We start from the raw sequence: 18,935 nt of genomic DNA, 5'->3' as shown, positions 1-18,935 counted from the left end.
GATATTGTACAACATCTACCGGCAGGTGAGTAAGAAATACTTACCAGCCAAACCTTGCCTCCTTGGCAAATAAATAATAACAGGGTTGGATTTCAAAGAAGTTTAGGCTCCTTTTGGAAAGTCAGCAAGGAACAATATTTTCTCAAGAATGGTTAGTCCCACTAATCACAGAAATGTCAACAAAAAGGCACCCGTCATTGAATTACATGATACCTTCAAAAAGAGCTTTTCATAGGAGTCTTAATTCACTTTCTCTAGTAAAGACCTTATCTACAATATTCTTGATTCTTGAAAAAAAAAAAACATGGAATATTTCACTTCATCTGAAATTCCACTCAACAGACAGGTGTGATAGTTAGGTGTGTAAGCTTGCTTGTCACAAATTTAGCATAAATGCAGACATGTGATTCCTGTCATTGAGCTCAAGTGCTGCTTAATTGCTTTTTGATCACTCATTGTATCAGAAGCGTCAGCCATCTAATGCTTGAGGCTGAGATAGCGAAACACAATCGATTCCTTACTGGAGAGGATCCAAGAAGAACAATATAGGGGAGGATGAGGAAACACTTTTTGTTTGGATAAATGCCAGGCAATTACAGTTGCTTGAGGGGTGAGAAAACAATTCATTATAGCCAAGCAAGCAGTGATATAAATGTGTAAAATGCTCATCCAAATAGGAACTAATACTGTAGCAGCTAATTTGTGCAATAGGATGCTGCAATAACAGGCTTCTGGCAATGTATTTGATGGCAATCCCACATAGCTAGAGAAAACAAGACTGCAGCCACATTCCCCAGAGGACACCATTAAATGCAAACATGTTATATAATACTTTTCATGAAATTGATCTGTTTCGACTATGTGGATGAATTTATGTGGTAGCATTGTTTTTTTTGTATTTATTTTTTATCATGCATGACCAAATGACCATAGTGTTTTCAATCGATCATTACAGATACAGATACAGATAGATGTAATTTATTATTATATATCTTAAAATTCAAATTATACATTTTAATAAATTATATATTGTTTTATATAATATATGTTTTTATTATATTAAACGTTTTTTTTTTTTTTTTTTTTTTTTACATGTACCATTACATTTACTGCTTTAAGCAGCTGACGCTCTCTATGTTTCTGTGTCCGCACTGGCAGATTTTCTATTCTTGTCCCATGCTGTCTTTCTTGCTGAATATGCCCGTGGCATACACACACACACACACACACACACACACACACACACACATACAAATACATGTGTCCCGCTTTTACATGGACAGTCACAAAGCACTCGCTCATAATTGTAATCAACCTGACAGTAGCATCCCAAAGCACAAAATAGACCATTGCATTTACTGCATTCAACTTTCCTTCACTCAAATTTACACTTAAACTCTTTAATACCAGGTATGGTATTTTTGCCAATAAAGAAGGATTGGCATCACTTAAATGTCCATTGAAACTGACTGGATGCACAATGGTTTATGTCTAAGGTTTGAGGTATTTGTGTTTGTTTATAAAGTAGCATTAGATGCCACCAAAATGTAATGAAAAGTCAATAGTTGCCCATTAATGCACTGGATAACAGCTGTTTTCCCACAAAGCACCCCTCATTGATTTATCTGACTATGAATATCTGAGCAAAAACAGACAAAAAAAATTACTAAAAAGGCCTGGATGAATTAATGAACAACTAAATAGTCATTCTGACAGATAAAAAAAAAGAATGGAATAAACAATTAAGAAAAAATGTTAGAGGGCATATCAACATGCTATTTAAATAAGATCTAGTTTCAAAATGTAAAGCAGTGTAATAAGCTCTTTTCAAATAATTTTTGTGTGGAATTTTGGGCTTTTTTTACGGATTTTCCTGCATGAACTATGTTAAAGATTAAGTGTTTCATTAAAATAAATCAAATTAAACAAATGTTGCTCTCCAGCTTAATTTCATAATCTGGTTTTGTCGCAATCCCTACATATTCTATGCCTTAAGTGTCATGTGACTAACCTGTAGGAGCTGTTGCTTGAGTTTCTGTATCTCAGACAGGTTGAGTTCGCTGAAGAGATCAGAGACGGGGTGCAACACCTCTCCCTTCCTGCCTCCCGGTCGGTGATATTCTCCATTCACCTTTGGTCCATGCCCATTGCAGTCATTACACCGGTTACTGTCCTCATTGTTGGGGCTAGACCCGGATGCAGACGTGCCGTTGGTCGCCGCCTCCTCTGCGAACTTCAAACCCTCCACGGCAGAGATGGCCAGGTGGGTGCTGGCTCCATACACGCTCTCTGTCAGGCTGAGCTGATGGGCCAGCTCCTTTCTGAGATTGTTCTTTTGCTCTCTCTCACTCTTCAGAGCATCCAATGCCTCCTCCAACTGGCCTTCAGAAATATCTTTCAGGCGCAAAGCATCTTCCAGCTGGCTGTTGAGGAGCACCGTCTCTTCCTCAAGTACTTTGATTTCATGCTTTAGACCTTCGTATTCCACCTGTAAATTTGAAAAGGGTTGACAATTATTATTATTATTATACATTTAATTTTGTTTTATTTTTAATTTACTAAATCACTGACCTCAGTACCTAATATAGCACATAATTAAATATATGACAATAGAATAAAATACATAAATGCGTTTTAGCATTTAAATCTATATTTATAGTTAAAACAGATTATAATATTGTATATTATTATACATTATATATACTTATACATAAAATCTGTTAAGTAAATATAATTATGGAAAACATTTAGCTGAAATGTGACTAAAGTATATGTTTTATATATTTTTTGTACAATCATTTTTATTTATTTATTCATTTATTTATTTATTATTACAATTTTTCTGCAAATTGGTGGGTGTATTCATATTCCTTTTACTTAAAAATATGTTATCCAATAACATCTGAGGTAATTTGGCAGTACACATAATGTGATTTCCCCTAAGTAGATGTTTATAAGTGAAAATGCTTTCAATCAAATCCTCCTATAAAATCATAGTCCTAACTCTTATCCTCCTAAAATCAGAGGAAATCATTATGAAAATGTTGTTGTAACCCCTGAACCTATCCCTCAAATTTGATTGGTTAATAGGAATGTTGTTTCAGGATCAACAAGGATGGTGATCCAGAAACATGACCTACTTGGACAAATCATGTTACGCTTGAAGGTACAGTAGGAAAAACAGCTTAATTTTAAGGGGGGGGAGAATAGGGGGCTAAAATTAAATTCTGAACATTTTTGGAGCAAGAAACCTGACAAGCTAGTGTGAAGCTATGTCCTCTGTAAGTAGCATAGAGCCAATTAATTTAAGTGACTACATGTAAGTATACTCTATAGTGGCTTTTGCTCACATAGAATGACATTGTGCTTCACAATTAGTGTGTGTAAGTAAAGTATACCTGATTCTGCTTTAGTGTTGACACTAGTTTCTGTAGAGTGATGTTCTCCTCCTCCAGTTCAGTGTAGTCCTGCAGCAGTCTGGTCTCTCTGAACTTGTACTCTCTTATTTCCTCTCTCATCCTGCTCCTCTGTAGCTCTAAAATCTCATTATTCTAAAAAGAGAGAAATGGGAAGGACAACACAGAAAAAAGTGATTCACTTGGCTTTTTAAGCATGACCCCATTTCAGAAGAAAAGATGACTTTCAAAATAAGCTTGCCAATGCTTGATTGAACTGGGAGCCAGTGCAGTTGAAGAAGCACAAGGGTAATGTGTTGGTGTAAAGATGTAGACATGTCAAGATACAAGCAGCTGAATTTTGTATAAATTGCAACCTCTTAATGGAATTTGCCAGTAGACCTAAAAAAAAGCGCATTACAGTAATCAAGCCTAGATGTAATAAAGCCTTTCTGCATCAGGTTGGAGTGTCGATTTACAGAATTTCAGTTCTAGAATAATTTAATTTAAGAAAGTTATGTTTCATCCAAGGCTGAGTGCAAATATAAATCTGGGGTTCAAGAGCATAGCAATGACAGCCCAGGCCATACTTCGGGATAATCTGCCCAAGAGGCAGCATATAAATACTATACAGAATAGGACTCAACACTGACCCCAGAGGGATACCTAGTTGTAATGGCACAGTCTGAGATCTATTAGTACCCAGGTAGACACATGGGGAACGTTCTTAATGTTAAGATGTAAACCAGTTCAATGCAGTGCCAAAAAGTCCCATCCACCTATGCAGTCTGTCCACTGTATTTGTGACACTTGCAATGTTTACCGAGGATTTTATGACTAAATCACTGAAAAGAGGGTGGCTATTAATAAAATAAAATAAATAATTAGCAGCAATAAATTCTACATATCCATTTAGAGTCTCCTTATTTTTATTATAGTGGTGGTATGAGGGAGTATGCCATGATGAATCTTTCTAAGAAATATATAAAGATCCTTTAGGCTTACATATAATAGCATTGTGTCTGTGAGTCAGAGTCTATGATGATAATGATCATGTCCATACTTGTGCAGACAAGAATGCTGGGTAAAAAATTGCTTTCCGTCAGAGGAAACCCTCAAGTCAGCACTTTCTTCCTCAAAGTTCAATCTATATGGGAAAGCCGAAACAAAGGCTTCTTTAACAGCTGAAACAGAATGTGACAAGCAAGAAGTGAAAACATTGTATAAATCTCAATGTGTCTGAGAATGTAGCATTAATCTATATAAAAGTGATCCACAGTGAGTGGCCAAAAGGAACCTCTTTATAGCTTTCTACCAAGGTACCAGGCCTTTTGTTTGCGCCAGCATTCACAGTATAGTAATCTTTGAAATACTTTAAAACATTCTTCAAGAGCAGATTGCTGGAAAATCACAATTGCTTAGAGAGAACCCCCCCACCCCCCACCGTTGCACAAACTGGGCAAAACTGCTGATGAAGAGTTAAAGGTGTGGAACAGACATGGGAACAGAGCCAGCCTTGGGAGAAACCTAGATGCTGATTGGGCAGTAGGACAGGCGTGAGGTGCATTGCATGCATATTTTAATAATCTGAACAATTTTATAATCTGAATCATCTTTATGCTACCATTCAGAAGACTTTTTTTCTGAGATTAAGAAAGAAATTTAAACTTTTATTCAGCAAGGATGCATTAAATTGGCCAAAATTAACAGTGAAGACATTTATATTGTATATTTTTCAAAGAATCCTAAAATTTTTTTGAAAACATATTCAAATAAAATAGCATTTTAAATTGTAATAATTTCACAATATTATTGTTTTCATTGTATTTCTTTCAAGATTACAAAATCTTACCTTTTTAATGATAGTGTATTTGTGTGTGTGTATATATATATATATATATATATATATATAAGACATCCTATACTGTAGTGTCTATGAAAAAAAAAAAAATTTGTGTAGACATTCACTGAAGCTGCAAAAAATTCTATCCAAATTTACCTGAAGCTGTCTCCATTAAATTTGCCACTCATTACTGGAATAAAAAGATCAAAAACTGTTATAGTGTAAGATATTTTGCACACCCTGGAAGATGACCTTCCCATGAGCTGGTATATTGATTACTGCACACAATATCACAGCTCACCCAGAGGATGTGATGTCTCATTGCATATTTTAAGCAATGCCAGGCCAGTTCAAATGAGCTGGTCATGAACTCCAGGGGATTACTGACCAATTATCCCCCACTACAGCTCCATTGTAGCAGTGGTAATCATGGGCTTCACACACTCAGGGGTCAGGAGCAGTGCAGTACTTAAACAGCAAACCTAGTATGTGCCGTGCCAGAAACTGCTACAGTAATGCTGGTTTTAAGGCTGAAATACTCCACACACATTATGCAGTACACAAAGGCTAAAATTAACTTAGTGGCATCAAATGGTATTGCAAAGATAATGACTTCCGAAAATCCCTTACGCCCTACCCTCTCTTCAATTGGTCAACAAATAGAAAGACCCGTCCCAAATCCGCACAGATTATTGGGAAGTCAGTCTACGAATTGCTTTCTTATATTGTTCCTGTACAGTAAACTAGAATATGAAAAAGTATTTTAACAGTGACTTTTTTTAGAATACTTCAAGGAATGATGAGCAACTTGTGAAATAGCAGTTATGAACAAATTGTGCTGATCTAAAATTTATGGCACACACCATACGTCTCTATTAACATTACATCGACATAAATTGATATAAAAAAAAGAAAAGAAAAAAGATTTGTCTTGACAAAACTGAAATGAAAAAACAATGCAGGAAAACTTTTGCAGGTAATGTAATTTCTTTTTCTACAGGTGAAATATGTCTAGTTTATGTTCAACTGCTTTTCTAAACTACACTTACCAAGAACAGGAATGAACAAACAATAAATTGATTTCTAAAGCCACTTTTGTAATGTCTATTTAATGATTTAAAATTTAAAGTCTGCATGAAATGGAAGTTCCGATAGTCTGTTCTGCCCTATTATGACGTGCATATACAAAGTGAAATGGCTTCTCGAACAAGAAAAATTGCAGGGAGGAACTTGATTTGGATGGTTTAATTACTAATGCTGTGATGTCATGTGAATGAACGGTTGTCCCGCCCTCGCACCAGAGAACATGTCATCATTCAGAGAAGATAAGAGATGTCGTTCCATTGATTACGTGAGCTATAAATGAATACAAATGCTAATTTTGATGTAATCTAGGCTGTCAGAGTACCTGTTCGTACTGTGATAATTAAGCTATTCTAAATTTAAGGTATGTGACCACAGGGTGAAAAACTTCATGAAATTCCCTGTCTCATAGGACCGCAGTGGCCGTGTGTGTGTACAGTGTGTCTTTGTGCCGACCTCAGTGTATTTCTCTTATGCCCCAGCTTAGCCATGGATTTGCCCCCTACAATGCACTATGGCGACAGTCTCTGACCCTGACACCAATGACTGCTGACACACTACACGCACACAGACTCACTGGCCTCAAAATAACCCTTTGGTCCAAGATAAACTTCATCAAATTAATTACTTTCAGAAAGGGTGTACTAACTTATGTACTGTGTAATGTGTGCTGACGGCAGTTCCACCGGTACAAGAAAATACACAACTCACCTCTCTGAGTTCTTGCACCAGAGCGTTGAGACGTTCGGTCTCCGCTTGGGCGTTGGAGGCCACGGAGCTGCTCAGTTTGAGCTGGGTTTGAAGGTCCACCAGACGTCCCATGTAATAGGCCTCTTTAGAGGCAGACTCCTGCAGCAACGTCTCTTCGTTTGTCTCACCATCCTCTGCTACTTTACGCTGGGTGGTGTATGCCTGACCGAACGCCTAGAGGAAAATCAACGACAGAGACTGAGGAATAGGGAGGAAAAAAAATGGCACATCAGTGTTCAATTTAAAGAAATTTCTAGAGAAATTATGGGTATGTTCACAACAGCATTCTACCAAGAAAGGATGCATTAAATTGATCAAAAGTAACAGTAAAGACATTTAAAATCAATGCTACAAAAGATTTCTATTTAAAATAAATGCTGTTCTTTTGAACTTTCTATTCATTAAAGAATCCTGAAAAAGCGTATCCACAAAAAATATTAGGCAGCAACTGTTTTCAACATTGATAAATGATGTTACAATTATTTCTGAAGGATCATGTGACACTGAAGACTGGAGTAATGATGCTGAACCATCAGAAATAAATTACATTGTAAAATATTTTAAAATAGAAAAAGTTATTTTAAATCGTAATAATATTTCACAATACAAAAAAAAAAAGTCTACTACATTTGCCAGAAAGTGTACAATACAGTCAGAGCCACATGCAATGTTCTCAACTCAACCCTCAACTTAACCATTCAATATCATTATTGCAAAAGACCCAGTTAAATTATTCAGATTCATTTATAGACTCAAATAATTAATTTGTGTAAACATTGAAGCAAATTATTTTTTAAAACATATTTCTGTATGCTGCACATATTTTTTAAATAGTGCACAGTATGCAGTTAGCTTTATATTCCATTCTGAATCTGTTTCAGAAAAACATACTTGGGAACTTTCAACTAGAAGTTTAGGCATATTGAGTCTTTGCATAAGAACATACCGATTTATGACAAATGAGCAATCAGTTATCACATTGATGGATATGTGCCATTAGCAAGTGTCAAGAACAATTAAGTGACTCATATGCTTAATGACAGTAAATGAACCAAAAAAACACAATAATGTGTCATTACAAAATGACAGACTTGATCTTGCTCAGATTTGACTGAGATGTCAGCACTCAAAAACAACAACAACAACAACAACAACAACAAGGTATGTCTCACCGTTACGGTTAGATAGTACAATATGTGATGTGTTTGTTAATGTAAGTTTAATGCCAATTAAATAAAACATTGGCTTCTGGTGAAGAGAGCCCACATTTCAACGTCACCTCTTCGCTCACATCACCTGCCCAGGCAAAGTGCTTCACTTCAAGGTAACTGAGATAATATTTCAGCTGCTCGCTCTGATCAATAGAAACAGTGTTCCGATTCCCCTGACACAGGTTTTCACCCCATGCAGATCCGGCGTTTCATGACTTAAGCATCCTGTCTTGTTTGGAAGATGACAGTAGACGATAAACAGGAAGGAGGAATGAGCCAGATATAAAAGTCTGTTCTGAAGAGTTATCACAAGGCTCTCACACCTCAATCAGTATATGAGGGTTATTAAAAATAATAAGGGTTATTAAATAATTAAATCCTCATTTTATGATTTCATTACATTACATGTGCAGCACATTATAGTGCATTTTAAGCAATACATCTGTAAAGCACATCACATATCATAATCTGCTGGTGCAGGTAATAAACTCTGTGATGTTCCCAATATACCAGGACCATTTTATGAGCAAAGCATGACTGGGATGAGACCAGCAGAGACCTTCAAAAGAGAAAATCAATTGAAGATGCACTAAAAATCAATTGGAGTCCTAGTAGATGGCACCTTGCAACAAATCTGACTGAAGAGTGGAGGTAGTTAAAAAGTTGCTGACGTGGATTTAGAAATTGTCAAAGAATTAAAGCACTGAATCAATTCCAGTCATTACTAATTCACAACAATAGGTTTACATGCATCCGAGGCCAAATAAAGTGTCTGAAACGGTTCATTAAGGGATTCGGTCTCTCTAAACTCCACCTTTCTGAGAGCCAACTCTGCTCTGATTGGTCAGATCTGTTGCCCTGTTTTGATTGGTCTACCGCTTACAGCATGTTTTGGAAACATCACTATATTTGAATTTTAGCTCTGGAGGCTTCCTCAGCAATTGTATACACAATGATATGAACAGTAACAATGCCGTTGGTTTTACTGTACCAATTTGAGCCTGAGTCCTGATCCTTGCTTTCGCAGTGCAGAAAACAGCGTCTTCTCAAACTGTTGACAACATGAACCAAAGTCTTCCAGGCCTCAGCTACAACTACAGTTTTTTAGGGCCGGTCAAAGTAGATGTTGTTTGTGGGCAGAAAATGAAGACCATAGCATATTTGTTACTTCCTGCACAAATCTACGTTGGTTTACAAGGCTGGAATAACTGATGACTCATTTCAGGCAGTTCAAAATCAATTGTGCAATTCGATAATTTTTTTTTCCGAATTGTACCGAAGTACAAAGTTAATATCTGAAAACGCTTAATAGGGGCACTTTAAGAAATACAATATTTCAAAAAGTTGTCTGGATAAATCCAAAAATGGAATGATATGTAAATATATTTATACATACACTCACCTAAAGGATTATTAGGAACACCATACTAATACTGTGTTTGACCCCCTTTCGCCTTCAGAACTGCCTTAATTCTACGTGGCATTGATTCAACAAGGTGCTGAAAGCATTCTTTAGAAATGTTGGCCCATATTGATAGGATAGCATCTTGCAGTTGATGGAGATTTGTGGGATGCACATCCAGGGCACGAAGCTCCCGTTCCACCACATTCCAAAGATGCTCTATTGGGTTGAGATCTGGTGACTGTGGGGGCCATTTTAGTACAGTGAACTCATTGTCATGTTCAAGAAACCAATTTGAAATGATTCGAGCTTTGTGACATGGTGCATTATCCTGCTGGAAGTAGCCATCAGAGGATGGGTACATGGTGGTCATAAAGGGATGGACATGGTCAGAAACAATGCTCAGGTAGGCCGTGGCATTTAAACGATGCCCAATTGGCACTAAGGGGCCTAAAGTGTGCCAAGAAAACATCCCCCACACCATTACACCACCACCACCAGCCTGCACAGTGGTAACAAGGCATGATGGATCCATGTTCTCATTCTGTTTACGCCAAATTCTGACTCTACCATCTGAATGTCTCAACAGAAATCGAGACTCATCAGACCAGGCAACATTTTTCCAGTCTTCAGCTGTCCAATTTTGGTGAGCTTGTGCAAATTGTAGCCTCTTTTTCCTATTTGTAGTGGAGATGAGTGGTACCCGGTGGGGTCTTCTGCTGTTGTAGCCCATCCGCCTCAAGGTTGTGAGTGTTGTGGCTTCACAAATGCTTTGCTGCATACCTCGGTTGTAACGAGTGGTTATTTCAGTCAAAGTTGCTCTTCTATCAGCTTGAATCAGTCAGCCCATTCTCCTCTGACCTCTAGCATCAACAAGGCATTTTCGCCCACAGGACTGCCGCATACTGGATGTTTTTCCCTTTTCACACCATTCTTTGTAAACCCTAGAAATGGTTGTGCGTGAAAATCCCAGTAACTGAGCAGATTGTGAAATACTCAGACCGGCCCGTCTGGCACCAACAACCATGCCACGCTCAAAATTGCCATTTTGCCATTCTGACATTCAGTTTGGAGTTCAGGAGATTGTCTTGACCAGGACCACACCCCTAAATGCATTGAAGCAACTGCCATGTGATTGGTTGATTAGATAATTGCATTAATGAGAAATTGAACAGGTGTTCCTAATAATCCTTTAGGTGAGTGTATATTTATAAAGAAAACAAAATGTTTTATAAAAACATAAAACATTTTTATGTTTTACAGTAGGGGGAATTTAGATAGACAATGTTTTTACTGTTAATGTTTTGTCATGAAAATGTACCATTGCAAAAAAAAGTAATCATAATGGTTCTAACAATTAATAAATAAATAAATAAATAAATGAATGCACAATAAGTCATTATTTATCACATAAAGTTTAGCCTTATGAGCAAATATCATCTGCATATTAGAGTGTAAACAGTTTTTAGAATTCTTTTTTAGTGCCATCAGAGTATATTGTCTGTTGTGACCATAGACTATTTATCATTTACATTTACATTTACATTTATGCATTTGGCAGACGCTTTTATCCAAAGCGACTTACATTGCATTATCCTATACATTTATACATAGGTATGTGCAATCCCCTGGGATCAAACCCACAACCTTGCGTTGTTAACGCAATGCTCTTACCACTGAGCTACAGGAAAGCATTTATCATACTCGCCCATTTCATGAACATGAATAATGAACACATTCCAACAACATTATTATTTTATTATTGTCAGGAATTTGATTTACGATGCACTTTGCACTTTCCACAGGTTCTATTCAATAATATTGCTTCAGTGGTTAACAACTCACTGCCACAAGATTATCAGTAAATAATGAATTACATTTTGGTCTCTTTCTTACTGTATGGCTTCAAAAGCCTAGTGGATATAGTGCACAAATTCTATGAATCATTTTTGGGTGTACTATCCCTTTAATACTCACAGCTACTCTTTTACATTTTTTTCTTTCCTTTTGATTGCTGAACTCTGGAGAGAATTAAGGCACAAAAGCAAATGGCTACACCACTTTCATTAATTCAGTGACAGAAGTGTGAATAAGCTCTCATTGTGATTTAAAATGAGGGCCTGTCAATGTCCCAGAATCCCTGCTGAAGGCCCTCTGCCTCCCAGCTGTGCTCTGAGAGAGAACAAGAGAGAGAGAGAGACGTATCGGACTCATGTATAGGACGTTGCTATGACCACAGAGACTGGTCCTTTGCTGTATAATGTAGGAGGCAGATGGTTTGTGGAGAAGTGTGTCCGCAAAGCCGACTTTCTCCATCTGGTTTCTTTTATGTAGAGCGGGGTGGTCAAAATATGATGCCCACTCAAAAACTACAGTCTCTAAACTAGTCTCTGAATTTAAATTTTATGCAAATAACACAAATAAATTACCGAAGTACGCAAAATTGGGTCATTATAGTAGATAGATGATCTTGAGTTGGGAGTTAATCAGTCTGAGCATTTTGAAAAAAAAGCTATATGCGATAACTCGTTAAATAATGTGATATATTCTATATGTGGCACGGTACTACTTTAAGAGTGTAAAATAAATTTAAATTACATTTAAAAAAATTTAAATGATATAACCAACATTCATGTTTCACATTATATTTTTGTTAAAGGTACAATATGTAGTTTTTTTGCTTTAAAAATAGCAAAAATCCCTATATCTATGTTATATATATTTTTTAGTTGTGTACTTACATTATCCCGACTGTTTCCAACAACTTTCAAACCAGGAGAAATTTGTAATTTAATTCGAAGACACGGACCGTTTCTTTATTTCCGTTTTGTCGCCGTCAATGGCGTCATATCCGCGTTCTCCCTGGTTTCCGCTCGTACTGCCATAGTAACCAGAGCCCTCTGATAGTAACCAAGGCGACAGACGTGGACAACTGTGTAGTTCGTAATGTCTATCTGCACGCTGTTGTTGTTTTGATCAAACATTATGGACCATGGCAAGCAGACTTTGGCTAAAAAAGGAGAACTAAAAGGAGAATTAATATCAGCGTGGTGTTTTCGAGATGCCGAGACTTCGACCGCTCCTACATGTACTTTATTAAACAGGTGAGCACATTTACATAAAACTAATCAATGTTATATAGTTAAACAATGATAAAATGTTAGAATATGATCTGTATGTTATTCTAATGTTGATCTAGCTTACTGCTAGTCTCATACAGACAAACTAACACATAGAATAACATACATTTCAACACATTCAAATGCAGTTTAGTGTGATAGTGTAATGTTAGACCAAGTGAAACAGCGCTGCGTTACCTCACAAGTTTAATTTGTCTAATAAACTAGACAAAGTAGAGTTCTAGTTCGGTAGAATGAAATGTCCATATTCCTTTTATATCCGCGGGACTCGCGTCGCGTGTGGAGCTGATAGCTGTCTCTTAGCAATCGCGACCTGCTTCATATCACAGTCATGATAAAAACATCAATGTATTTACTCATCCATTATTAGATCGGTCGGCTTGACGACAAGATCCATAATTCTTAGCAAATGTTGTGTCATCAAACTACGCCTTTGTTATTGTAAGAGGTTAGCGACCCCAAGCGGCGAAAAAAATTACATATTGTACGTTTAAGAGAAAAAGTATCTTGTACACATTAGTTTCATTTACATGCAAGCTTTACTGTAACTGTGCCTGGGAACAGTATGCTTTACATAGGTTACAACAACAGGAAACACCCGAAAGCACAAGTGTCAAAAGCAACAGCCGTGATGACATTAAACACCATGCTGGGTAAATTAACGTGAATTCATTCACCACTTTCACGTGAACGTACGTATGCATGGGAAACAGAAAGAAAAGACAAAAGAGTGGGAGAAAGAGAGAGCTCAGAGCATTCATCAATCAATGCTGTCAGTGATTTGTTCCAGACAGTCATGGTCGCAGCATCTGCATGTCAGTGACGGCAGGACAGGAGTCTGTTCTGTAACGCTGCCAGCACAATCCAGAAAATCCTTGTTATTTTCATTAGGGCCGCGGTCCAGCCTTGCATCATGTCTCATTCATTCAAAGGTATTGGCGGTTGGTATGCATCTTGTGTGCCTGAGTGTAAATAAAATATTATACTATACTATATGGTATCAGTTGAATTTGCAAGACCTTGAAAGATTATTTCAAGTTTCAAGTTTCAAGTTTAATTTATTAATAAAGCACATTTAAAACAACCTTGGTTGACCAAAGTGCTGCACAAGAAATATCTAGGTCCATCCCCAAAATTAAAATAAACATTCACAAAACATTAAAAGCACAAGAGTACAAATAAGTTTTCAAAAGACTTCTAAACTCAGACACTGTGGACGCTGTTTTGATAGATGATGGCAATTTGTTCCATAACCTGGGGCCAACTACTGCAAAGGCTCTGTCACCCCTGCATTTCAGTCTGGATCTGGGTATACTCGTAGTGTATGATTGGTCTGTGATTTGGGCAATCTGACTGGTTTGTGTTCCATAACCAACTCAGTAAGGTATTGAGGAGCAAGAAGCATGAATTACAATCTCAAAACTCATCCTGCTTAGGAATGGTTTAACTTTCGCTAATCTTCGGAGATGGTAAAACTGAAACTGACAACTGTATTGATTTGTTTGTTCAATTTTAAGCCATTATCCAGTGTAAAACCCAGATTCTTTGCAACAAAAGAATGATATGGAGTGAGAGACCCAAGTCAACATTGCTCAGATCAGTTTTCTCGGTTGGCCCAAACAGCACAATTTGAGATTTGTCATCATTCAAATGGAGAAAGTTATTGGTAAGCCATGTTTTCAAATCTTGAAAACAGTCTATCAATTGATTTATGGCAGACCTGTCATTGCGCATAAATGGTATGCGTATCAAAGCTGTGTATCATCGGCATAGCAATGATACGACACACCGAATCTCCTAAATATAGAACCAATGGGTAGCATGTACAGTGAAAACGGTAACAGTGCTAAAGTTGAACCCTGAGGGACACCACATGTGCTACAGAAGAAAAATACTTCCCTTAATTTACAGAGAATCTTCTGCTGGACAGGAAGGATCGAAACCAGTCGAGTACAGTGTCTCTTACTCCATGTATTGCTCCAAGCGAGACAAAATCAAACGCAGAGCTGAGATCTAACATAATTAAAGCCATGGTATTACCAGCATCAGTTGACATTAAAATGTCATTAAAAACTTTCAAAAGGGCAGTCTCTGTGCTGTGTAAGGTTTTAAAACCAGACTGAAAAATATCAGCAATACCATTACTATTCAAATCATTTTCTTGCTGCATAAATAAAAAAAATTCTAGAATTTTTGATAAAAATGGCATATTGGAGATTGGTCGAAAATTTGAGTAAACTGCACGATCAGGCGAAGGCTTCTTTGGGATCGGTGACACTGAAGCTAATTTAAAGCAATCTGGAACAGTCCCTGTCAAAAGACAGTTGTTTATTATCCTCACTAGATCAGGACCAATAGTGTCAAAAATTAGTTTTACAAATCGTGAGGGCAAACGATTTTGTGGGGAGAAAGTTGGTTTTTAATTTTAGAGTGATTTCTTTACATGTCTGTAAAGAGACTAATTCAAAATCACTCCATTGAGTAGTGGATAAAATGGGGTCTGGAATAGAATTTGCCATTGTAGATAATTTAACCCGTGTTAAAGTTTTCACATGGTGAAAATGAAATCTCTGGAAATCTCTGCATCGGGGGGTTTAAAACAGAGTCTATCGTTGAAAATAAAATTCTAGAACATTAAGAATTTTTGGCTATGATGTCCGATAAATATTTCGCCTTTGCAATCTTGGCAGCCTTTTGAAAATTATGCAAAGAGGCCTTCAGTATTTCATTTGATACCTGAAGCCCATCCTTCTTCCACTTTCGTTCACACTGACGACATTGCTGTCTAAGTTCCTGAATATCATTGCTTATCCATGGTTGGGATTTGCATTTCCGATTAACAAGCTTTCGAGGTGCAATAGCATCTAAAATATTACAACATCTATTATTGAACAGTTGCACTTTACCATCAACACTCAAGTGGGAAGGAACAGAGTCCGAGGTAAGAGGTTGATATTCCTCCAGATACATATTAGAAAATGCATTACAAGACTGAGCAGTCAGAGTACGAGACCAGCATGCTTGAGCTGGTTTATTTATTTGAGATTTATCAGTATTTGAGCAGAGATTATTTGATCTGTAATTGAAAGTAAAATTTATTAATCCAAGTATGGAAACAATATTTAAATGCATGCGACAAAAAACCTTCAAGCAAAAAAGAAAGAGAGAGAATAATTGGCAAACCAAATTTCTGCACACTCCAATCTGAGCTCATGACTCCTCTCAAAAATACACCAAGGATTATGTGTAAGCAAAAATTAATCTAAAAATAAATCACACACTGATTTCAATTCTGACATCAGCATATATATATATATGGACAAAACAATGTCTTAAGCAATGTTTTAAGCAAAAGCGAGCTCATCACATTTATTTTTGTTGCTCCATATAGTAGCCCTATTGTACACAATGTGGGTGAGTTGTACAATATGTGGGCGTATACACTGACTTTTGCTGCTCACAAAAGGTTAAGTTTTCTGTCTGTATAAGTGCATTTTTCCCAAGCACTTCATACTTGGGGATCTGGGATCTAGAATTGTAGAATTGTAATCCTATTCTTAAGAGTGTATACAGTTTATACTGTATGTATATATACACTGTATATACAAAAAAATAGCAATATATATTGTAAAGAATAGCATTATTTTCCCGATACTGCAACAAATATCTCTATATATATATATATATATCTATATCTATATCTATATATAAAAAATCGTAATCATAATAAAATATAGTAGTATATCAGTCTGGAGAGTAACCAAAAAAATTCTATTACAATTCTATTGCCAAGGTGTGCCTAGAGGGTTGGCCTAATAAACCTGGAGCTGTCTGTTCATCAAAGAACAAAAGTAAAAGAGGAAATTATTCATTGCTCTTGACTGAATAACTTTTGTAACTTTAATTGTAAGAATATTTTAGATTTGATTACTTTATTCAATTTCTGTAGTATTTCTTACCTAAATACTACTGTTAAACCTACCTGACAAACTTAAAGCACTGTTTATTTGTGCAACTACTTGTAATTTGTTTATTTGTTCTGTTTACTTATACTGTATATTTTTTTGAGAATTCATTCCAAAGTTTGAAATCAAGCTTGCCCTATGTGAGCTATTTGCAACAAAATTACCCCATTGCAAATACACAAATACATTGAATTAGCAAACATTTAGGTGAGATAATTTTAATGGTAATTGTTGTCAATGTTTATATTGAATGAAAGCCTGAATTAATTAAAATCTGTTTTTCATATAAAGTGATTGTGTCTCTTCAGAAGACTTGGATTAAACCGCTTGATTCATATGGATTAATGTTACGATGTATCATGTACTTTTTGAAGTTTGAATATATTGATTGACTAGAATTTCAATGGATGGACAAAAAAAAAATAGTTTTTCCCCATGGTATCGAAATTGGTATAATCAAATATCGATAATTGTCAAGGTATCTTATCGAAATTCCAGTATTGTGACAACACTAATACATACATTTATTCATACACACACATACACTTCCTAAATGTAATTTTCATGATGTGTAACTGCTCTTAAATCAGATTATTCTCGGACAGATTATACATTTTTCAAAACCTAAACATAACCTCAATCATAGCCAGAGAGGTATAGAGAAAACAAATGATCTACTGTAGCAAATAGTCTTACCCTCATCTGTATCTTTTAAGACTAACATATTTATCTGAATTACCTCAAGGCAAAGTCCTCAGAGGAAAAGACACAAGAGGGCTAGTGGTCATGCTGCCAGTTCAGAGATTCATCATCATGACTCAGACAGAGAAGAGTGGATGTTTCACAGGCTTCCTGTCAGTGTGAAGGAATATAGATAGAAGCAGATACATTAGCAAGCCAGCATTATGGAGTCTTACAGCACAATATATTTACAATGGAGTCATATAGAAAGCTTTGCAGTAAAAAATAAAGCAAAATAACTGCCATACATATTGCACTGATATGTACTGCTTGATAAATCCATGACAAAATAAATACTTTAACTGGCTTCAGTACTGGCCAAAAGTACTGATGAGAACTAACAGTAGCTACAGTCCACAACCAATACGATGGCTACACCTGGAGCTTGTTGAGTTTTGGTGGGGTTCTAATCCTATACGCAAGGTAATTTCCTGTTGTTGTATTTTTTAGCAGGTACCACCAGGGTATGTTTTCAGGTTTCTGGGAACCAGGGCTGTTTTTACAGTCTCAGGAGGCTTATAAATTCAGGGTGGAGTTTGACTAGAATGCTTTCCTCAGCAGTGAGAGAAAGCGAAAAATACTATCTTCGTTCTAGAACTAAACCTTGCTGAAAAGCTTGCACCTGCAAACGTTCATACGGGTAAGTTCTGGTTTGTTGCTGGTCTAGCAGGTGGACCAGCATAGCCAACAGCAGAATTGAGGCTGGTTGACCAGTTTGGACTTTCTAAAGACTAAGCTAGTTAAGTCTAAAGCGGACACACAAAACACCAGCATCCTATGATGGAGACCAGCATTCAAAACATATTTTTGGTCTTTCCAATTATTAATGGTAAATTCTCAGTAATAATAAACTCTTAATATATAAGTTACTGTTAAAAAGGTTGTAGTTGGGAAATTTTGAAAGACCAAGGCTGCATTTATTTGATCAAAAAATATTTTACAATATTATTACAATATATATATGAAAAATTTCAGTCTTGTCAAAATTACAAACCACTTACTTCTAGCTTCTGACCAAGGTTGCATCTCAATTCTAGTTTTACTTGATCTCAGTGCTGCGTTTGACACTATCACGACATACTCTTAGATAGATTACAAAATTACACTGGTATTCAGGAACAGACATTAATATGATTTAATAGTACCTATCTGACTGTTACCAGTTTTTTTAGTTTAAACAGGAATTTTTCCATGTTACCGTCAGTAAATAATGGTGTGCCGCAAGGGTTTGTTTTAGGCCCTCTGCTGTTTTCAATATACATGCTGCCCCTTGAAAATATTTTTTAGAAAACATGGAATTATTTTCCACAGTTATGCTGATGTTACTCAGTTATATTTTATTCATTATAATATATTTCATTACGACCAGATGAAATCTCTAAACTATCCAAGTGACAGAGTGTGT

At 36.4% G+C, this 18,935-nt stretch overlaps 1 protein-coding gene across 2 annotated transcripts in view; it reads right to left on the bottom strand.

Annotated features, from left to right (window-relative positions):
• Window positions 1–18,935, bottom strand: part of bicd1a (bicaudal D homolog 1a) — a 41,252-nt gene that overhangs the window by 12,948 nt on the left and 9,369 nt on the right. For both annotated transcript variants that reach the window (XM_084408541.1, XM_084408542.1), the window contains exons 2-4: window positions 7,033–7,245; window positions 3,399–3,551; window positions 2,012–2,488 (exon numbers count right to left, since the gene is read on the bottom strand). In XM_084408541.1, coding sequence (XP_084264667.1) covers window positions 2,012–2,488; window positions 3,399–3,551; window positions 7,033–7,245 — 843 coding nt within the window. The remainder of the gene's footprint in view (window positions 1–2,011; window positions 2,489–3,398; window positions 3,552–7,032; window positions 7,246–18,935) is intronic.

This window comes from Rutilus rutilus, assembly GCF_951802725.1.
Source record: "Rutilus rutilus genome assembly, chromosome: 5".
Lineage (NCBI taxonomy): Eukaryota > Metazoa > Chordata > Actinopteri > Cypriniformes > Leuciscidae > Rutilus > Rutilus rutilus.
This window is presented reverse-complemented; position numbering and strand designations above follow the sequence as displayed.